Genomic DNA, 15,260 nt, shown 5'->3' on the forward strand with positions numbered 1-15,260 from the left:
TGAATTACAGTATATGCCGTATGTCATCAAGGGGCTCTTGCTTTCTGGCTGAAGTGCCACTGAAAAGAATCCCACTGACATCAGGGCCTTTGGATCAGTCAAAGCCTAAATGGTATTATTTATTACTGAGGATCAAATATACACACCAAACACAGATATTCACTAATGTATTGAGTAATATCAGGTACTTTTAATAGGCCGGACATTCAGCACTTCACACTGATACCCTGCTGTAAACCACAAAGCAGGTGAAGGCCTGCAGTGCAAACTTCCCTACGTTCCTGTGTCTGCAGACCTTACCTCTAACCTAGAAGGAATATCTCCAGCTGTAAAAGAATAATGTGACTTCCAGCTAGCTTCAAACAGCTCTTCCATTGAAACTTCCAGCTATAAGAAACTGGGTAACCAGGCTGAAGTTTTAATAGGACTTATTTATATTTTGTGATAGGAGAATAGGATCCCACAAAGCTAGGTATTACCAACGTTTTCTGATGTAAGTGCTTCTGACTGGGACCTAGATGGAGAACACCAAACAAGTCAGACAAGGGCCAATGAGCAGCCAGAGAATAGCAAACAATCAAAGGGGAGTAAATTTTAATTAATTTCCCCCCACACACACGTCTCCCATTTGACAGCCTTTCTCTACAGTTGAAATTTTATAATCTGCAATATTTCACATAACTGTTTGTGAACTCTTCCCTTACATGCTCTCCTGCACAATTTTGATCATCTGTGCCCTTCATCCTGATTGGCCCCCTAAGGAGTAGGTTAATAATAATAATAATAATAATAATAATAATAAATATCTAGATAGATATTATAAATACATTACAAAGTTGGTTTCTTTCCCATGGTCTACTGCTTGTGTCAGAATAACCATAGAATTCTTACAAAAAATTATAAAGGACTTCGAGCAAACTGCTCCCTCAATGGTACCACAATAATAGTTGTCCATGTCAGTCCAGAAGCTCTGAGAACCAAGCTGGATTGGCTTCACCAGGAGATAGGTACAATTCCCCTGGAAATTATAATATGTTCCATCGAAAGTCATGTAATGTTCATTTCCCCACCCACTGCAAACACCTAGAAAGTAGAGATGAGCTTAAAGTTTGGTTTACATTTGGCTTTTTGAATGTATGAATGGGTATCCTGTCAGTGACATATCAGCTCTGTGACATCTGAGAGAATTGCATCTTTTCACACACTGTTTCTTTGGCCAGTCTCGTATGACTTTTTCTTTTGACATTTCATGTCCACTGGTGCACTCATTTTAGAGGTCTGGCATCATAGTTCTACCAGGTTGCCCACGTCCTAATAAAGACGGTGTCTCCTGACGGATGGCCACAAGAAAAGTTGTGTAATAAGATATAACATGTTTCAGTCTCGTACACATCCCTGACCTGATACCGATGCTTCCTACATCCTCTTTCTTCCATATTACCTCCCTCAACCCTTCTACTTTCTATTGTCACTTCTCTATTGTGTCATATAGCCCATTGCTATTCCTTTCACACACCATCCTCACTCCCATACACCTTCTCTTTCAATCTCCATACACAAACAGTCCAACACTGCGCCTTGGCAAACCCTGCTCACCTTCAGGCATTTCCCTATCTGCATATCCCCCACCTATTGCACACAAACCTATCTTCTCTTCATCTCATCCTACATCTCTGCTCCCTTATTCTTTTCCATCTCCCTACCTATTGCTTTTACTCCCTAAAATCCTTCCTAATGTTAATTTTATAAATCTACCTAATAATAAAAATGACTAGTTTAAGTACTCAATTTAGTTTGCTTCTGCCACAGTGATGCATAGGTATAGAGCAACCCCATCAAATGGAGTAAAATGCAGAGCACAAACTGAGCAAGTGGATATACATCACTTGAGATGCAATTCAAACACCTTGTGAACTTCAGAATCTCACTGTAATATTACTTACACTGACACTCAAATACTTCGCAGCTGCCACTTTCATGATAGTGTTTTCTGAGTGGGAAACCATTGGCACAGAGGCTTAATCGTTGAGGAAGACAATTCCCATTGGACAGTTTAATATCACTTCCACCTCCCAAGCAAGTGGCAATTTGACAGTTTCCAAAGTTCCATGATTCATTAAACTGTTGACATTTCAAAAGAAAGAGGGGGGGAGAGATATGCATAAGAAATTAGTGTAATTTTTGGAGCTTTGATACATACATGTAAGGTACAGTCAGTTAAGCAAGTAGCATGCCAAATTTATTATTCATTGTATCTTTAACTAAGAGGCTCTTAAAACGCACTAAATACAAAAATCAATGAATATTTTATGCTTATTTCTATGCTATACAATATTTTGAGTAAGAGCCAGTATTGAGATTGTGATTATTTTTGATCTTCAAAGACCAGTTTGAAAGAGTAGCTTCCTAGCTTAGTTTACAGCTGTTGCAAGGAGGGCGCATTGTTGTGATATATCACTAGCTTGGCATGTCATTTTTGTTCACTTACCTTTCCAGGAGGAGTGAGATATGGACAATCTCTCACAAGATTTACATGGGCAGCGGATGCATTTGTTGCATTTGCAGGAGTGTTTTCACAAGGTCCATTCTGTGAAACTGAATCACAGTAGTAGCTGGGTTGTTCGGGGCCTGTGCTCATTTGTGGAGAGGTTGCACATTCTCCCTGGATTAATTCACTCTGGCATGAGGCATTACATATGGAATAAAAACACTGACTCAAACCATCAGTTGTCTGAGACATGATGCTGCCTGTGAGAACAGAAGGGTAATGACTAGAATTAAGCTGCCCATGAGGTTAAAATACTTTTCCAGTAATGTCATGAACTAGATGTCTCTATGGCTTTGTCCATACTAGCCCCAGAACATCAAAAGGGGCATGATAATGAACCTAATCAAAATATGCTAATGTGGCACTGTCATGAATATGCAGTGCCTCATTAGCATAATGGCAGGCGTGGCACTTCAAAAGTGCTGCTTCCAATCGTGCACAGTTCATCTACATGGGGTCCTTTTCGAAAGGATCCCACACATTTCAAAATCCCCTTATTCCTGTAACGAAATAGGAAAAAGGGGATTTCAAAGTTGTGCGGTCCTTTCAAAAAGGACACTGTGTAGATGAGCTGCACATGATTGAAAGCAGCACTTTCGAAGTGCTGCAGCCACCATTATGCTACTGAGGTGCTGCATATTCATGGCAGTGCCTCATTACCATCTTTCAGTTAGGTTCATTATCACGCCCCTTTCGAAGTTCTGGGGCTAGTGTAGACATAGCCTTTGTAGCACAGTAAATTTTATTAGCTTGGGGTGCCTATTCACAGTACATCTGATGGCCATAACCACTTATGCTATTCAGCCTACAGTTCTCAAAAATCCACCATAGCTGGCCACATCCCAATGGCAGAAACTGGGAGAGCCTCTCGTTCATTCAGTATGCAACTCCTTTGCCCATAGTTAAGTACATTAGTCACAGTTGGACATGTATACCAAAAAGAAGCATTTAGCCCTAATACATAATGTTTGTATTCCTACTGTGTGCAGTGTTCACAAAACAAAGGGGATGGATGCCTCAGGATCCTGGCAACAGAAAAACCAGGTCTTTCAGTAAACATCCACGGGAGAAAGTTCATATTCCATTGTGGATTTTGAGCCTTTTGGATCCAGGGTTTATAATGCAATGAAGACTGGATCTGGATGAATGCATCAAATCTGGGTACGGCGCAGTAGACAATGCAAGTGTATAACGTGACAGTGTTTTTGAGAATTACCAGTTTACCGACATTTTAGCCAGTTCAGAGGTGTGACTCATGGAAGACCAACAATTGTTTTATAATTAGAGAACTGACAACTCCTGCAGCAGAAATTTGTATTTACTCAAGAACAGGTATTTTACTGAACAGTCACCCACACAAAAGCACCACCAATAAAATTAGATTGCTACTTACCCTGAGATATCAGCTGCCCATTTACATTGCAGTAGCTTGGTGATGTTCTTGCTCTTGCTGGCATTGATGTTGTGGAAGGTCCTTCTATAAGGGTCCGTACTCCTACAATAAATAAAAGCAGGTGACATTTTAATGCTGTATCATGGACCAGAAAGCGATAACTTTAATTCTCCCTCCCCCACATCATCTATACATTCTGGCTGTGTCCACATTTGCACTCCTCTTTCAAAAGAGGCATGCAAATGAGAGAAATTGAAAATACAAATGAGATGCAGATTTACATATCTGGTGCTGTATTTGCAGATTCTTCTTTTGAAAGAAGAAAAGCAGTGTAGACACAGCTCCTTTGAAAGTAAACCCCATCTTCAAAAGAACCCTTCTTCCCCTTTTTTATGGGAATTCTGAGGAAGAAGGGGCTTCCTTTCAGAAGATCCCTGTGCGCTGCACTTCTGCACATGTATTTTGAAGTCCAAAAGAGCTTCTTCCTGACTCCAAATCACATACCCATATGCTCATGAGGCACAGGAAATTTACATCCACACCTCATTAGCATCTTCCAGACAGCTCATTACCATGCTGCTGCCGGGAGACCCAGCCGTCGTGTTTAACCAGCTCTCTTCATTTTGCCTTTGATTTCTCTTCTTTTATTTATTTATTTATAAATATGGAGGAGCTGCGCTCTGTGTGAGGGATCAGTATGGCTTCTCAGAGGTCCAGTATAGGGAGGGAGAAAAGCCAGTTGAGTGTATTTGGGTTAAGCTTAGAGATGGAAGCAATAGAAGTGATGTTGTAGCTGGTGTCTGCTATAGACCGCCAAATCAGGTAGATGAGGCATTCTTCAGACATCTAAGAGAAGATTCCAACTCACAGGCCCTGATTCTCATGGCAGACTTTAATTATTTAGGGCCTTGTCTACACTAGCCAAAAACTTTGAAATGGCCATGCAAATGGCCATTTCGAAGTTTACTAATGAAACACTGAAATACATATTGAGTGCTTCATTAGCATGCAGGCGGCTGCGGCACTTCGAAATTGACACGGCTCGCCACTGTGCGGCTCGCCCAGACGGGGCGCCTTTTCGAAAGGACCCCGGCTACTTCAAAGTCCCCTTATTCCTATGAGCAGATGGATGAAAGGCTGGATATGAGCAAACACTGTGCCCTTGTATCCAAGAAGGCCAATAGCATATTGACATGCATTAGGAGGAGCATTTCGAGCAGATCTGCTGAAGTTGCTGTTCCCCTCTATTCGGCACTGGTGAGGACACATCTGTAGTATTGCATCCAGTTTTGGGCCACCCAGTATATAAAGAATATGGATATGCTGCAGCAGGTTCAGCGGAGGGCAAAGAAAATGATTAAGGGGCTGGAGCACATGACCTATAAGGAGAGGATGAGGGATTTGGGCTTATTTAGTTTGCAGAAGAGAAGATTGAGGGACCATTTAATAGCAGCCTTCAGCTTCCTGAAGCGGTACTCTAAAGAGGATGGAGAGAAACTGTTCTCAGTGGTGACAGAGAGCAGAACAAGGAGCAATGGTCTGAAGTTACAGAAGGGTAGGAGTAGGTTGGAGAAAAACTATTTCACTAGGAGGGTGGTGAAGCACTGGAATGTATTGCCTAGGGAGGTGGTTTTCACTGGCTTCTCCTACCTTCTTCAATAATAACTATATCATCAGCGAACCTCAAGTTCTTGATTCTCTTGCAAAGCACTCACCCAAGCCTGATGCTCAATTGGTGCAGTGGACCTTGTTTATCCAGGCAACATCCAAGCTGGCATCTTTAATCAGTTAGTCATACTGGTATCTGATTTCATTCATATTGTTTCACGATCAATGCGTTGACATTCATCTGACCAACCCTCCTCCTTTATCCAGGCTTGGGACTGGCATGGAACTTCTAGAGGCTTCATGGTGGAGTTATTATCTGCTTCCCACCCCGCAGCTTAGTTCCATTAGACTGTTTGAGTTTAACTTACATCTCAGATTTGCTCATTTCTACCTTCATGTTCACATTTCCATTAGTCTCCATGCCATGACCACCAAAGTCCTCATTAACCTTATTAAAACTGAGGAAAAATATTTGTTTAGGTAGTCATGCCTAGATTATTTTTAATATCCACTCTCCTCAGTGGTTAATTGTCCTGCTTCTTCTTTCTTTGTTTTATTTTTATTTGTATATCTGTGGAACCTCACAGTATTAATTTTAATCTCTTTTTGCCAGGCCCAGTGCTGCTTGGTTTTTGGAAGCTGTCACATCCCATCCCCTATGGTTTTTGACCTGCAAGAGGTAGCTTTCCTTGCTGATCCATCTTCCATTCCTTGTATGTATTCTGCCTTCCCTGCTTGAGATGCTTGCTCACCCAGCAGGGTCTTCAACACTTCCCTATGATTTTTGCCACTTGCTTTGGAATTCAGGCTTCAGATAGTTCCTGCGACTTTGGTTTAAAGTAATTCAAAGCCTCCTCCACATTCAGATCCTTGAGTTCTTCAATTCAGTTCAGCACCCTGACTACTTCATTTAACTTTTTATGTGGCTGGACCCTGGTAGAAGGATTGGTAAGGACAAGAGCCAACAATAGGCTCACCACTGAATACCTGTGAAATGAGCAGCAACAGTCTCACTTTGAATCAGATAGGGATTTTCATGTTTCATGCTTCGAAAAGGTATATGCATGACCCTTTAACAGAAGAGGTCAAAAGTAATTTAAAGCGAGGGATGATACCAGATTTGTTTTGTATCTATAGGCAGTTCACTTCAGCTCTTTGCATCTGTTTCTCCATGGTACTTAACTATTTAAGCAGGGTCTTGGGATGCTAAATTAATTAGTGTTTAAAAAATACATTGAACTCCTTCTGTAAAGGTGGAGTGGAGTATGTAAGTGTACATTATTATAATTCAGCAATTCCCTGTTATTTGATGCAAGATATTGAGCTGGTTGAAAAATGACAGTTCTTTTTCTTGGAAAAAGAAGATCCTTTCATTGTTTTGTTTTTTGTAAACATCTTAATTATTCAGTGCTGAACATTTTTGTTCTCAAAGACCAATTTTGGCTCCAAAGTATGTTGTTTTTGAAAAGGTAAAAATGTTCCAATTTTCTATTTTTCATATGACTTTTTCAGTGAAAATAAAATTTCTGCACACAGATTTGTAATGCTGAAAAAGTTATTTTCCATCAAATTACATTTTGAAAAAAGAATAAAAATTCAAGCCACCCTAACGCTGCTGGAGTAGGATGGTTGAAGCCAGAACATTCATAAAGTTACCATTCCATCACACATTTGCTTCTACCCATACTATTCTTCTTTCTTTTTCTGCTCGTCATTATTCCTTCCCCACTTGCCATTGTTCTCCTACCTCTCTGTTAATATCACTTCGATGTCACCAATCCTGTAATCTCCTCCCTCTTGACTTCTGATCAGCTCTCCATTTCTTCTCCCTTTCTATGTATTCCACAGCTGCCCACTGTGGCCAATCTCTCCCCTTCCTCCTATCAATTATTGTGGCACTCACTTCCCATGTTATAGCAGTCTCTTCTTCACTTTTAGGGCAGTTGGAACTTATCACCTGACCTGGTATTGTCAAAAAGAAAATTTCATCACTCCTTGGCAGGATATGAATTTGTTCAGAGATTATTACTCACGAGGACTGCAGTAAGTGTTGAAGATGGCAATCCATCTTTCATAAAATTTTCAGTTGACCTGAAACAACTTACCACATGAATTTACCCTCTTGGAACGATTTCCCAGCTTGAACCATCTTGTCCTTGTAGTAACATGTACGGTCTCCTGCAGACACACATTCATCAGCATTTAGGTAAGTCTCCTCAGGACTACCACAGCCCTCTACAGGACTGCTTGGGATACTACACAACAGGTCAAGCTCATTCAAGGAGCGACGGGAGTGGTTACAGACTTCACATCATAGCTGAATACCATTGTTTCTGGACAGTCTTCAGAGACACCTTTGCAAAACAAATAAAGGCTGAAATGATTTCGTGACCTGTGGGTTAAATTACCATCTCTGCTCTGGATGTAGGGGTTAACTACATATACTTTTGCCCCTCACAATGAAGTTTCTTCTGCAAAGGAAAGCGTTGGAACCCTCCTTAACTACAGTATTTAGAATTAATTAATAACAAAACACTATAGGGAAAAATCCATAACAGGGAGGGGATAAATTAGATGATTGAATATAATTGTCATCTCGATTATCTACAATGTTATCACACACCACACCCCAATTATTACATAGTTTGCACATGTACTTGTGTTTAAAAATAAACCTGTGATTTGCATTGCTAATGAGTGTCATAGCTTAGGGTAACTGCATCTGTATTTCCCTTCTGTGGTTCAGCAAGAGCATGCATTCTAGACCCCAGGCAGCTTAGACATTGTCTCTCTGGGGCAAAGACTCACATCTCTCCCTCTCCTGACGAGGGATTTTCCAGGCTGCACAGTTTCCTGTGTTATTCCCCAGAAGGTCAGACTGCCTAAACAGACTTGTTTTGCTTTCTCTCTGGATGTTAGAAACAGCACAATTACCCACAGTTAAGTGACTGCACTTCTCATCCCAATTAAGAATATTTAATCTTTAAGTAAAAGCATTACCAAAAACATTAAAAATAATAGCCGAACCTATACTTGCTAATAAGAGATTGCCCTCCTCTGCCCCACAGCAACGAAGGCTCTTGTACAAGTCAGTCTCTCAAAGCCCAGACAGAGGCTTCTCTGTGGTTACAAGTTCATAACTTCTTTCACTTAGAACAAGAACCCTTGTGAGTAGGTCAAGCCCTTCCCAGGAAAGACTGGGGCCTCCCTTGGAGAGATAGTCCAGTCAGTTTGCTGGATCAGCAAGCAGGCCTTGAGTCAATGTAAACTCAACATTTATCGCAGTCATTTCTTTGTCTGTTGGTAGCGATAGAGTCCAGTTTGAACAAGTATATGCACACCTCTGCAGGTGGTGGCAGCTCTTTGGAGGTGTAACAAGCTGACAGGATTTGTCTAATTATCCCTTCCCTACCCCCCACTGTTCTTTGCTCCCATGAAATTACATGCAGTCCCTGGCCTACAATGATACATAAATTTAGTACAATAAGATCAACCAAAGATATAATGAGACTCCAGTTAAGAGGAATTTGAAAAAAAAAAGAATTAATACTATTATTGTAAGTTCAATGGGTGGCTGCCAGAGAACTCTGCTGTTGACGTTATGTTGCCAAGGAAACCATGTGTAAATTCTAGAAGCTCTTTGGAAAAGAATGGAAGAAGCAGACTCATGCTTGAAGCATCTCTGGAAAACAAAGAGAAGCAAAATCTTTGGGTTTCTCTGAATGGACTGAAAGGCTAAATATCAAGTCTAACATGGCTCATTTATCCCTCTGAGCAAGTGGAAGGCTGAACAACTGCACAGGCTACTGTGGAGTGGCATCTTCAAATCTCTACACTAAGTGTGTGGTAAAATAATCAGGGGTTACACTCAGAGGAGGGTCAATGCCTTGTCTTCTGTGGCTACTGAACAGTCCAACGGCCTCTAAAAGGGAGTGAGATTTGATAGCAGAAGGCAATGCAGGTCAAAATAAGATGGAGGGCTGAGCCAAATTTTGGGGCCATCAGAGGAAAAACTCTGCTCTATCATCCAGCCTTTGCTGTATAGGTAACTAATTCAGACTCTGGATCTCTATTAGTTGTGTATTTGGGGTTTTATGAGATGAGGATGTTTGATTATACTGTTCACTGTTAAAGATGTGCAACCTTTGAGATCCAAACTGTCCCATCTTATTTTAATATCTCTGCAACGTCTGAAGGACCTGTGGAAATCAAAGCAGTGTGAAAGACCAGTGAAATGGAGAACAAGCTGGCCTATTTACTCATTCTTTCATGAATAATGCTGAACAACAGACTATATTCTTAGACCACTTCTGTTCCCCAAAGGGTACTTATTCTTCTTTAAAGTCTGAAGGTGAAGCAGTATTGTAGTGGTTGAACAATCAGTATTTTTCCCAGAGTTAGAGGGTAATTTGGATATTGTTTGAAGGTGATATTACCAACTTCAGCATGAGTGAACAGTCTTTTGTTTTTTAAAACAGAGCTGCAGCCTGCTCCTTTTCATAATGTTGTTCTTAACTTTTGGCACACTCTACAGTGCATCTTGTTCCTCAATTCTTCACCTGTCAGGCAAGCTTTCCATTGACAGACATTCAATATAATACCTAAAGCTGTATGTTTCTACTCTAATCAGCTATCAAATACACTGTGGGCCTGTTGAATTACTGTACCAAATTTTGTTAAATTGCTTGTACTGTAACTTTAAATTCTTTCTACAAGGCTCTAATTACATTGTTTACTTCATCTGGAAACTTCAAGTAGCCTCAAGAGCAAGTAATTAACAAATATATAGACAAACGGAAGTATATCCAAAGGGCAGGTAAGTTGCATTCAGATTGGTTTTTAGTCAAAAAATCATGCGTAGGAGAGGGGAGAGATCTTCCAAAAATGCTGTCAATTGTTACAGAGCTATTCTCATACTAATTACTGGGGAAATAATACAAATCCCCACCCCTTATGATAGCAAGAATTAACCACATATCTGCTGGTCCTCAGTGGGAACAATGGCAACACAGAAATAAAAATAAAGGTCATAGAGTAAACTTAGTCCAAGAGTGCTGATTCCAATCCAGCACTCAGAGTGTTCAGTGGAAGGTGTAGCCAGACATAGTCTCCCCCTTACAAGCCAGCTTGCTCGCTGCCCTCCCCCCCTCCCACTGAGGAGCACACAGGGCACGGAAACGGCTACTGACAGCACAGTCTTTGATGCCCTCATTGAGGCCCAGATGTGCTAGCTTATCATGACCCTGAGATGCAGAAAGTACAGATAGAAGGCTAACAGGCCAAACTGTCAACAAGAGGGGGGGTGACCCTCAAGAAATCACCCCAGCTGGCATTGATGGATATGATGCACACACACAGCCATCCCCGAAGAGGAAATCCCCGCCCACACAAAAAGAATGTCCTGTACTCCTAAATTGCTTATCTCCTGTCTTACAAGTGCAAATTAAGTAAGAATTGCCCTTGTAACAAACTGGCGTCACAAAGACAGACCAGTATGATCTGGCACCATAGATAAGAAAGAGAATACGTAATCTAAAAAGGGGTATAAAAGATGGGTCCAGCAGAACTCTAACTTTGAGTGCATTCCACCAACTTCCTGCTGGTCGGATCAGGTGATTGCCTCCCGAGGTCCACAACTGGGGACACCCAACCTCGTATTCGTCTTTCCGCGGAATTGAGTGACCGATTCGGCTTGGCTACGCTGGTATCGAGAGACGCAGAGAGGGTAAGATATACCCATGCTAGGTCTCCGTTTTTTTTTGTGCACAGCTAAAGAATTAGAGCTCTGTAACTAGACGTTGTTGTATCAAGATATCATTGTGTTAGATGGTAACAGATATCTTTGTATTGGATTGTAACGTAACTTGTTAACACCTGTACTTTGCTAGCATATAAGAAGTAGACAATAGCCTTTTGTAACCACACGCTTATAACTGTAGCTTAATAAACTTGTAACTAGTTAAGATCTAAGCCTGACTGCTGTTAACCCTTTTGTCACTACAACACAGCCAGCACAACAAAAGAACTGTAACCGTTTGGTTACTACAGCCTGGCCGTAGGTGAGAGTGCTAGCAGCTCCCTGTTCTAACAGTAAAAAACTGGGTTGCTTAGGACCCAGGGGAATCCGTCAGCCTGTCTTGGCTGCTTGCAGCGATGAGCTCCCTGCTCTTGCAGTTTTAAACTCGGATGATAACAAGGGCATAGTTGGTACCTTACCGCACATTACCCGGCCACCGGCTAACAGAAGGTTTCCCACTAATTTATCCAGAAGTTGATCAAGCCCTAAAGACAAAACCTATATAGCAAAATGTAGTCTGCGATGCACTGTATACCCAATTATAAGTGTGTTTAGCCATAGATACACAAAAGCCTATGGAAACTGTCTACAGGGGGTACAGAACTCTAGCAAAGATCAGAACACTGAAAACTATAAGCAACCCATTTGCTACTTGGCCTCCGGAGAGTCATTTATTCAACTGTTTTATGTCATGGACTGCCTACCGACACAATGAGGATATTATATTTAAAATAAGGAGAATTTGTGGGCTGAATTTTTTGATACTTATATATTATGTTATAATCCTCAGATATAAATATGCATTATGCAAGAAATCACAATTTTAATGTAACATAAAACACATCAGTTTAGTTAAAATGGTGCAAGTTTGTATACAAGCAAAGTCAGGGTGTGATGGCTGATGTTGTCTGCCAGAAACTGAATCGAAAGGGTTTTTATGGGCATCATCATCATCAATAACTGTGGACTCAGTGCCCGTTGGTGTCTGATGCCTCTCTCACTATTTCCTTCCTTCTTTCCATATCCAGTGCAGAGTGGCTTAGTTTCTGTAGACTAGCTCTGCACCAATCTACTATATCATCTATCCATTCTCTTTGGAGTCTGCCTCTCCTATTCGAAACAACCATTACGCCGAATACTGGAGTCTTGATTTTTCATTTGTCATTCATTCTGCAAATATGTCCAAATAGTTGTAGATTCTGTTTTATAACCTTCTGCAGCAGATTCTTTTTCAGCTGTATCTTCCTGTATAATTCCTCATTGGTGACCTTCTGCATCCATCCTATTCTCAGAATCTTTCTGTAGCAGCTCCTTTCAAATGCCAATATTCTTCTTTCCGAATCTTTCATTATCTCCCATGCCTCACATCCATACAATATGTTGCTGAACACACATGGTTTCAAGATGCCCAGCTTTATTCTTAAGCTAATTCCTTTGCTTTTCCAGATCTTATCCATCGCCTTCAAACTTGCTCTTACTTTCACTATTCTAGTTGATATTTCCTTTTACAGGCTAGATTATATGTTATGTTGCTCGCCAGATAAGTGAACTTCTCTACATTTTCTAGTTCAATACGTTCAACACTGATCTTCCTTCCTAGTTCCTTATCTCCAAATACCATGAAGCCACGGAGAGCTCCATGAAGTCCCAAGCCTGGATGAAGGAGGAGGGTTGGTTAGATGTATGTCGATGACTGTCAAACAACAATACGAATGAAATCTGATCATTGAGAAAAATGAGGAGAAGCTAGCAAAAATGGTGCAGGTGTTAAACGAAGAATGGAAGTGGTATGGACTGATTATGAACATCGATAAAACAAAAACAATGGTTCTTGTGGTAGTCATGACTGAAATATATTGAGAGTCCTTTCCATTCAGAGTTTGCCCAATTCACACCCATACGTTGTGTGGATTTACCTAAGGATATTAATTCCTCATTTTTATAAATGCTGAATTCTAACAGAAAGAAGACAGCAGGTCAGATCCTCATCAGATTCCTCATGGGAATAAGGGGACTCCGAAGTAGGCAGCGTCCTTTCGAAAAGGAGCCCCGTCTGGACGAGACGCACGGCGGCGAGGCGCATCAATTTCGAAGTGCCACAGCCACCCGCATGCTAATGAAGCGCTGAATATGCATTTCAGCGCTTCATTAGTAAACTTCAAAATGGCCATTTGCGCGGCCATTTCGACGTTTGGGGCACGTGTAGACATGGCTAATGACAATCCCATATCAGAAGCAGCGATGAACTTGGCTACACATTCTGATATGTGTCATCCTTGGAATGTTGCTCACACAAGGGCAGAGTCTTTATTAAATCAATACCACATAGGATACCTCCTCCCTATAGCACAGTTTGATATTATCTGGTGTGTGGTGGTGTTAGTAACCTGTGCAGAAGCACTGAAAAATTCAGAGAATTAGAAAAAAATGAGAACCTGAGCCCTACACGATGGTCTTGACAGCTCATATTCACTAGCTTAACTTTGGAGGACAATACTGAACATAAAGCACTTGGAGAAAATTTACATTTTCAGAGAATTGTGCAAACTTCAGGCCTGATTCTATTCCTATTGGAGTCAAAAGGAATTTTCCTATAGGCTGCGGGGGAGAAGGATCTGGCATTTTGAGAATCTTTGGATAATTATGTGTTGTTATGGTAACCGTATTCCACAAGGGAGATTAGTGAGAGTACAGCACAACGTACCAAAGGTTACGTCAGGTCTCAAAGATCTTAATTATCACAAAGGTGTATGTGAGCAGAGCTTCTTTTTATGTATAGGAAAAGAAGGTTTTTTAGTCTAAATTCTCAAAGGAACAAGAAAGCTGATGGAGATAATTTTAGCATTGTGAAAAATGCAAGAGGCAGAATCTCCAAAGTAAGAAAACTAGGGAAAAACAGAGGACTCTGTAGAGCTAATCTGGTAAATACACAGAACAGATCCATAAGTGGTGTAAAGTGGTATAACACCATGAATTTCAACTAGGCCCATTGACAGGGAGTGGGAAAGTGAGGACAGTTGCCCCTGGGCCCAGCATTTCAAAGGGGACCGGAGCTCTCTGGCTGCAGCAGCACTGTTGCACATGACTGGGAGGGTAGGGGATGCCCAGTGCCCTTGGCCAGGCAGCACTGAGGGACGAATGCCCTAGGCCCTGCCTCTTCTGCTCTTGGTCCCGCATTTTCTGGGATGCAGAGCTTGGTCCCCCTCCCACCTTGCCCTGGGGCTCACAGTGCCTCTCATAGCTGCTCACTTCACCCGTTATATTGGTTTATGTGACTAGAGGAGAACTGTCAGATCAAAGGTAATCCCCTTTCCCTGTTCTCTTCAAAACAGGCAAGAAGGAATTATGCAAAATTCATGATACTTTATATCAATTATTGGTGCCCCACCATTGAATATGTGTACAAGAGATTGCCTAGGTTATCTCAGAGGAAGCTCCTGGTAAACATAATTGAAGCAAAAATTACAAATAAATTGAATAGTTTACTAGTGATTTGCTCCTTGAGTAGGCGTGTTTGTAGATGATCAAAAACACGAAGATTAGAGAAAGATAATCTTGTCATCAAGGCATCCAACAGGGACTATGAGATCTATCCTTGGTTCTTGGCTCTGCCACAGTCTTGCTGTGTAGCTTTGGATAACTCAGGCTCTGTGTCCCACACTTATCTATCAAATAGGAATACTAATACATTCCCTCTCCCACCTTTCAACAATCTGACATGTTTAGCTTCCATGATCTCTGGGGGAAAGGCCAGACTCTTATGTGTTTATACAGATCCTTGTACAATGGAACTTGGATCTTATAGGGGACTATTACAAATGTTTAACCAAAAAAGTGTAGGTATGGTGGCAGCCAGATGCTCTTTCCCAGCCCTCACACTTCTTTTTAACCTCAGTCATTACCAGTGACTTACA

General features: G+C 41.2%; 1 protein-coding gene across 1 annotated transcript in view; it reads right to left on the minus strand.

Annotated features, from left to right (window-relative positions):
- LOC142015129 (mucin-5B-like) overlaps positions 1-15,260 on the minus strand; it is a 59,180-nt gene that overhangs the window by 18,317 nt on the left and 25,603 nt on the right. The window contains 6 exon segments of the mRNA XM_074998548.1: positions 833-1,083; positions 1,944-2,121; positions 2,489-2,748; positions 3,942-4,043; positions 6,537-6,619; positions 7,655-7,804. Coding sequence (XP_074854649.1) covers positions 833-1,083; positions 1,944-2,121; positions 2,489-2,748; positions 3,942-4,043; positions 6,537-6,619; positions 7,655-7,804 — 1,024 coding nt within the window.

The sequence above is a fragment of the Carettochelys insculpta genome, chromosome 6 (assembly GCF_033958435.1).
Source record: "Carettochelys insculpta isolate YL-2023 chromosome 6, ASM3395843v1, whole genome shotgun sequence".
Taxonomy (NCBI): domain Eukaryota; kingdom Metazoa; phylum Chordata; order Testudines; family Carettochelyidae; genus Carettochelys; species Carettochelys insculpta.